This window comes from Phyllostomus hastatus, unplaced genomic scaffold (assembly GCF_019186645.2).
Source record: "Phyllostomus hastatus isolate PE091 unplaced genomic scaffold, TTU_PhHast_1.1 phas_contig_86, whole genome shotgun sequence".
Classification (NCBI taxonomy): domain Eukaryota; kingdom Metazoa; phylum Chordata; class Mammalia; order Chiroptera; family Phyllostomidae; genus Phyllostomus; species Phyllostomus hastatus.
In genome coordinates this window covers 70,681,995-70,690,107 of record NW_025333977.1, presented here as the reverse complement: position 1 = coordinate 70,690,107, position 8,113 = coordinate 70,681,995, and the positions used below count along the sequence as shown (strand labels likewise).

General features: G+C 40.5%; 1 protein-coding gene across 2 annotated transcripts; it reads right to left on the bottom strand.

Moving 5' to 3' along the window:
• Nucleotides 1-508: 508 nt before the first annotated feature.
• Nucleotides 509-7,837, bottom strand: CLDND1 (claudin domain containing 1). Of its 2 annotated transcripts, XM_045851722.1 has the most exons (6): nt 7,728-7,789; nt 6,561-6,626; nt 6,060-6,366; nt 3,864-3,974; nt 2,402-2,539; nt 509-2,238 (listed from the first exon to the last, which is right to left on the bottom strand). In XM_045851722.1, exons 3-6 carry the CDS (start codon nt 6,346-6,348, stop codon nt 2,018-2,020), a joined length of 759 nt encoding a protein of 252 aa, XP_045707678.1. In that variant the 5' UTR covers nt 6,349-6,366; nt 6,561-6,626; nt 7,728-7,789; the 3' UTR covers nt 509-2,017. The 2 variants fall into 2 exon arrangements, with proteins under 2 accessions (XP_045707678.1, XP_045707679.1); XM_045851723.1 differs by lacking the exon at nt 6,561-6,626 and having other exon boundaries at nt 7,728-7,837.
• Nucleotides 7,838-8,113: the final 276 nt, after the last annotated feature.

Genomic DNA, 8,113 nt, shown 5'->3' with positions numbered 1-8,113 from the left:
TTCTACCTCTTTAGAGTTATGAGAAAGCTGAAAAACCAGTTTTCACATCAAATAAAGCACAGCCCTATGTAATCCAAAGAAAAATGTCTACACAGGAGAGGATGACCTCAGCTGCACTGCAATGTGCGTAAAATACCAACCACAACACATACTTAGCATCAGGGCTTATGGTACCAGCTTCCCATATGAAAGGATGCTACTGGTGAGGCTATACCACAAAGCCCAATTCCGACTGCAGTTACAGTCACAGGCAGCTCTGGAGTGATAAGAGGCAGGGACCACTGTTTAAAATAAGTCCCAATACAAAAAGACCCTGTTCAATAATTTTAAAATCCCATTCCCAAAAGTGTTTTGTGTTTGTTCGCTTAGCTTTTCTCCTGTCTACCTTCCACAGAAGGTGCTGAAGGGAAGCGAAACGTTAAGAGTTAGAGAGAAAACTGAGTAGCCAGCCATTTCACAGGCAATAATCAGTTGCAGAGCAATACTAGCTTTGTTGGAAGTCAAAAGCTCACTTATTATTTCTTTAATATAGAACACAAATATCCACAGCCATGAAGTGAATTTATGAGAAAATAGCCACATTAAGTATGAGAGAGATCACAAAACTACTTTGAAAACATAATTTAAAACTCTGAAACATAAGCGATAAAGAGTCTCTTATTTTCTAATGGGTGCAAGAGGTTACCACATTTCCGGGAAGATAAAATCGATACCCAAACTCTAGACATAAAGATACACCTATAAAGCGACAGTGCATTTCCACAGAGAACCACAGAGATACTCATTCAGATTCTTGTACTTTTTTATGCTAAGGTATTGAAATTTAAATCAACTGAGTCTCTTCTCATTTTTTATTTTATTTTTATAAAAGATTTAGTGTATTGTAAGAAATTACTAAATTACATTTTAAAAACTCTGTCAAGTGCTACAGTAATGAAATAAATAAATAAATTTTAAAAAAGCTCAATGTTTATAGACATTTATCAAAAAAATGACTGAATCAGAAGACATTAAATAATGTTGATTCACACCAGGAAGGGATTAGGCAAGGAAAGGCACATCATTTCACCACAAGAAATAAAGACCACAGTGAGAAGTTAACGACCATCCTAACTGTAGTAGTCTTCCTAACTCCAGAGGGTCTTTGTGGTGGACCATTCTTTATGGTATGCAGCTGAAATAAAGATAGCAGTTGGAAAATTGTACTCAGTGACCCCCATGTAATATTAAAAAGAAAGCACTCTTTGAATAAGCCTGGTGTGTTAAGGGGGAAGGAACAAAAATCCAAAATGGTTTGGTGGTACTGAAAATCCTACTGACTTATTAAGGGGAGTTTAAAAAACAAAATAAAATAAGGTTAATCTTGTTGTCTGGCTGCACTGGAATTCCTGCGGTTACAAAGCTAAAATTTCGAGTAAATACTGTTTTTCACTTTCTTTCTTGTAGACAGATATGGTGTAGATAAACAGCTGCCATATTTCATCTCAGTGACACTGTATGACAATATGTAGGGAAAAGGATTCTAGGTAATTTCCCTATTTTATGACCTTAAGTCTTTGAAAGCAGCACTAATACTTCTGGCTGACTGGCTTTCTATAACAGCAAAATGAACATAAGTTTTGAAAATGATGAGGTTTCCCAATAAAAATTAAATTTCCAGGTGAGTGAATACAATTAATCACTTTACTGAAAAGTCTGACAGACATCAGCAGAACTTGGTCTGGGTCAACTCCCCACTACCGGTTTCCTTTAACAAACTTGTGCCAAGTTCTCACCCACCTCCTTCTGTCTGGACTCAGACCCTAGATCAGTTTGTTTGAAATATGGAATCACTCCAAATAATGCATATAAATTTTAGTGTTTTTAAAAACTATATGAATAAATAAAGTGGATTTTCAAGATAAAAAATCAGCAAAAAAAAAAGTTAAATTAAAAACAGTTGGGAGGGGGAGACAAAGGAAAGTATTACTCTTAAAAAAGAATAAAAATGGCAATTGTAAAGCAGTTAGCCTCCCCCTCATGCCACACGATATGCCTTCATTAAGGTGTACTCTTTCCGGTTGGTGTGAGCTGCCCAGATGAAGAGGGCAGAAGCCATGAACTGTAAGGGAGCTGAGACGCAGGCCAGGCAGAAGGACCATCCAAATTCCCCGGACACATTCTCAGGCAGCTTCAGTTTCTGGTGGAGGAGTTCAATTCCAGCAACATAACAACTCACTGAGCCCAGTGTGCACAGACCTTGGAGAAAAATTTAGAAAACAAAACACAGGTAGATAAGAGGACCGTAAGTGTTCTTCAGGCAATGTGACAGGGCAGAAATCACAAATGTGTAAGAATTACAACTCTTTGGTCTAGGGAGACAGAAGGAGGATAAAATGTTAAATATGATGACAAGACCCACCTGCAAGGAGATGGAGAATGCCCGTGGCAATGGTGGGGTACAAGCTTCGGCAGACACAAGCACAGAGTCCAATCAAAGCCCCAAAGCACATCAAACCTAGACTCACAAAAGGTAACAGGAACTGGCAACGCCAAAGATCTGATTTTTAAAAAGAGAGAATAAAATTGTTACCATAATTCCAGACACATTTTCCACATAGCAATTTCTTCATATTCTAATTAGATCTTTTCTCAAAAGTGAGAAAGGAATATTGAGGATTCTTTCTAAAGTACACTGTTCAAAAGAATGTTAACTGTGTCCTGATACAAGCAAAAGGACACTAATAGCAGTTAACAATTACTGATTTCAGCAGGACAGGGCTTACTACATGCCAGGCTCGGCTCTACAGATGCTTTGTGTATCAATCCTCCCAGCATCCCTATGAAGCAGTACAGGCAGTATTTGAAGCACAATGCTCTGGCTCTACATACACACAAATCTAAGTCCTTATAGGATCCATGGCAGGAGTAACAAGTCAATGAATGGCAATGATAAAAAGCCTGCTGAAAGATATATAAAGTACAAAGTACAGGTGCTGGTATATACTTGGCACTCAATAAATGGCAGTATTAATTATCATAAATTCCTTCAAACATATGGGAAGAAAGTCAATGACTTTACAAAGCATCCAATTCCATTTTTAAATTATTTTAATTATTAGCAATGTATTACTATCAACTCCAAACCAAATCTACCCTTTAATGCTTAGTTTTACTTCTAGAACTACATAAAAGTCTTTTCTCTGACTTTCCTTCAAAATGTTAGTATAAATAAACTTCTTACTGTGTATTTGCAACACAAAATTGAATACTTGCCATTAAACCAATGTTTCATCTCATGACATGATCCTTCTTCCAGGAAAGCTCTAGTACGTCTCTGTCGATTGGAAACTAGGTCCAAATCTGAAGACAGTACATCCTGGGTAGCCTGACCCTCAAGGAATAGAATGTTCCTAGAAATGTTTTCATTTATTTTTGACACCTACACTTTTGTTACCACTTAAGCCTGGATTAACACTCGTGGCAGGCCTGACATGCAACTGAGTCATACAGAGCTTGTAGTCAACTGTTTTCACACATTCCTATTTGCACTCAGGTAACTGAAGTGTTTAACTTAAATATGGGAATTTATTATTTATCCCTATTAAACTTCTTTAAATGGGCTCACTAGTAACACCTTTTGAAGGGTCTGAATTTTGTCATCCAATGTGTTACTGTGCCTCTTTTAATTTCATATTTGCAATTTGGTAAGTGTGTATCTAACTTCTCAAATATGTTATCAACAGATCAATACTGTTAGAGATCACACTTCAAGTTGACACAATGTACTAACTCATCTTGTTCCAAAATCAGAGTTCAAAAAAAAGAGCAAAATTATTTCCTATTTCCCCTGCTTACTGTCCTGCTGATAACAAAGTACTCACAGGTCCGAAGAAGATCAATCCCAGCATTTTGATCTCCAGGAACAACAAACTTCTCCATGAACTGCTCACTTAGTGTGAAACTCATGCATCTTGTGACCACATCAAATGACTCTGGACAGGAATAACAATGATTATTTGCTGTTTTAATTATAAGCATTTAACAAAAATCTCTTTTGGGTAATTAAAAAAGTGACACAAACATTCCCAGAGGAGACAGCAACCTCTTTGGTCCTGATATATAAAATCAATGCCCAATAGGTGCCAGTGGTTCTCAGTGGCAGACTTAAAACATGGGCACAAGAAACGGGGGGGAGAAGGAGGCGAGGAGTAGGAGCAGTAAAATGAATGGAATAGATGTGTAAGACTAGGAAAGAGTAGGAGGGGATAAAAACTGATATAAATAGGAACTTTGATCTTCTTCCCTAACCTACTCCACCAGCCATCTTCCCCACCTCAGGTAATGGCAATTCTACCTTCCAGTTCCTCAGCCTGGAAACTTCAGTCATTCTTGCCCATATGTATTCCATCAGGAAATCCTAGAACAGGGTGTCAAACTCATTTTCACCAGGGGCCACATCAGCCTCCTGGTTGCCTTCAAAGGGCCAAATGTAATTTTAGAACTGTATAAATGTAACTATTCCTTAACAGTTAAGCGAGAGCTCAGTGCTGCGGCCAGGTAGAAACAAGGTGCCGGGCCAGATTCGGCCTTCAAAATATATCTAGAACCTGGCCACTGCTCAGTATTACCACCATGGTCTGAGTCACATTCATTTCTCACCTAAATTAGTGCAAAAGCTTCCTAACTAGTCTCCTGGCTTCCACTAATGCCTGACACCTGTATTCAACATACCAGCCTAGGTGACCAGATCAGCTTAACCCCACCCCCACAATGGATCCATCACATTCAGAGTAAAAACTAAAGTCCTCATCATGCCTACAGAGCCCTGCATGAGTTGCCTCACTCCCACTCCCAGAGTACACATCTCTGACAGAATCCCCACTCTCCCTCCATTCCAACCCAGTGGTTTCTTTATTGGACCTTGACTATTTTAGGCATGATCCCAACATAAGGCCTTTGCAGTAGTTCTTCCTTCCAACCGTATGATTCCCTCTGCCTCCACAATTACCTATTAGGCCAACATCTTCACATGTATCAAGTCTTGACTCCAGTGGTAACTTCCTGTTGGAGCCTATTCTGCCTATACTACCAAATATCATAACTTATGCCCACCAACATCATATGTATTTCCTATTTTGATGTATTTTTTTCATAACACGTCATCTTCTAATATACTATATAATTATGTATTGTATATACTGTTATGTTTATTGCCTGTTACCCTTTATTAGAATGTAAGTAGCTATCTCAGAAATAAGAATTTTTATTTTTACTTTCTCTGATGTGTTCCAAGCTACTAGGCCCTAGAACATAACATACAATAAATATTTGTTAAATGAAGAGTAAGCAGTTGCTAAGACTCAAATATTAAGTACTCCTCCATTCTCATAAATAAACCTAAACATCTTACAATAAACTTTAACCAACTTTCCCCTCTTCCAAACTATTTTCTTTTTTCCATTTGAGTCAAAACTACTATTCTTTTGATGTATGGCAACTCAAGACTGTGAGCTGTGAGAAGTAGTAACAAATAATAACAAAATGTAAGGTTGTTCCTTACAGAGAGTTCTAAAGTTTCCATTTTAATAACTGGAAATTAAAATTTTTAAATGTTAAGAATGCTTGCAAAATAAACCTGAGAGACAATTTCTACTAAAACACAGTTAACACATAAAAGAACTATCAATTCATATTTGTTGACTTGATTTTGGATACTAGTCCTTTTCACCAGTTACCAAGTATTTAAAATCTTCCAATATACTTTTCCAATTATATCCTCATCACGTGTGACATTACTAAAAAAGGCTTTCAACAAACAGGTAAATAAGTACAGAGATTTTAAATGTCTTCCCATGATAAAGAGGACAGTTACTCCTCCAGCCAATATTTATGAGTACAACGGTAAGCCATGGAAGGCAGAGGGGAGAGAAGATGCTATGGAAAGAAGAGACATGTAAGATTTATTTCTCTGAGGGCAGAAAGAACTCACAAACCTGCTTCAACATAATTAGGCCATCATTGTAACACTTTGTCTACTGTTGAATAGGTAAAGGAGACAGAGTTAGAAAGAGAAATACCTGTCCTTTCTTGGTTATTCCAGTCTACATTTTGGGGTACAGTGATACACCGTCTCCACAATCCCACTGTGCCATTATATCGAAAAAGTACTTCATTATAAGTCTTTTCATCTGCCTCATCGCTAGCGAAGTTGACCCAGATGCTTTTGTTCAAATCACTGGAATTTTCTTGAACTGGACTTCGATATTCATACCAGAAGTCTGTGCCAATTGAGGCTGCCATGTAGATGGTGGAGATGAGGCTAAGCACACAAGCTATTACAAATGCTGTAGCAAAACGGTTATCCATTCTGGCATTCAGACTGCTCTGTATAAAAATTGAAGAAAAGTTAGACTCAGTCAAGGACAAAGATTATTTTGAAAGAAATTAGTCACCTGTTAGTCCCCATTCTTTGGCTATTTAAAGTAATGTCTAATCATTAAGTTTTTTAATAGTTTGCTTTTAATTAAGTTCAAAAGAAAAGTCATTATCATATAAGTACTTATTGAAGGTTCACATACCCAGGATGCTACGGAGACAGAGGTCTTGTTCTCTAGTCTATCACCTGCACACTAAAACAGACAACACTGAAAAGGACATACACATTACAGATACAAACAACAGACAAGCCCAGAGTCAGCAATGTACCATGCATAAATTTTTAATTACAGAGGGAGTTTTCATACAAGCTGCAGAGCATTAAGACTTCTGGGTTTGAGTGTGAAAAAGGCACAGGAAAAGGAAGCAGAGGAAATTCACTCCTCCCAGTCTACTCTGAAGAGGGAAACCCCAAATCAAGGTTTAGAGTCTGGAAGACTGAGTTCAAGATATTTGTGAACTCAAAGAGTTGTTGCTGGTTCACAGAATAGCAAGGAGAACACAACAACACATAATGTTGGATGCCAATCTGCCCCTAATCCAGTAAAGCTAAGCCAAGCTCCTTTACATTGTCAAATTCTTCCCTCCTACCAACTCCCCATTCCTTATAATTTTGAACCTCCTCATCTGCAAACTAAATACTGTCACCTCAACCTTAAAGAAAACTTTGAATTAAACAAAATATGAACACTCCCAAGGCGTGGACACGGGCTCAGTGGCAGTAGTAAAAGGCCGCAATAAAATGACTCAAGGCGTATCCAGCTGAGTCAAATACTGCAAATATGTACCATGAGCGCACCAAACACCTTACAAAGCAGTAAGAAAACAGGCTCGCGAACTAGGGTTACAGAGTTTGGAAGACGGGGAGTGATTCCAGAGAGCTCAGGGCAATTACACTAATTAACGACAGCTCTCTAAGTTGGGTTTGGATTTTTATTCTTTTTAACCCTCTTTCAGCCTGGTGCTCTCAAATGACCTTAAGAGGTCCCGGCCTCCTTGGGAACGGCGGTTCTCCCAAGTCAGACCATCTGGCGCAGTCACCCCGCGAGGCGCACGAGGCGGCAGAGGGAGGCGGACGCCGTCGGTAGGAGCTAGGGCGGGGAAGCCCGGCGCTGCCCCCGGCCCGGGGCCCCAGGGACCCGACCAGGCCCCTCCCCAGGCCACTGGGCCGAGGGACGACCCCACCGTAACCTCGCCGCTGGGACCAGCCCACCGCAGCCACGCACCAGCAGGAGACCCTTCCCTAAACCGCTGGGAACGTCCAACGGCTACGCGACCCCCGCCCAGCGTCGCTGGTCCCTCTCACTCACCGCCCATCCTCCTACACCGCCAGCTTCACCCTCAAGCTCAGACCACAGCGCCCTACTCTCCCTGCACCTCCTCTGACGCACTTCCCTGCAGATCCCGCCCCCTCCATAACTCCCTCGCCTCCGCCTCCACCCCAGGCCTGGCCACTGCCTGGGGCCGAGGGGGCTTGTGGGAGTTGTAGGAGCCACAGAGGGGAAGCTGAGGGAGCAGGCGGAAGGCATTCCTGGCGCCGCGCGGCGCCTTGCGGGGGTTGTAGTTCAGCTCCAGAGGGAAAGCAAGCACGCTTAAGGGAGGCACGGGCTGATGGATTCTTACTTTTTAGAAAGGAAGGGACTGGTGGGCCATAGATTAGGGCGAATTGTCTCCGGTCACCGCTGGTCATTGATTG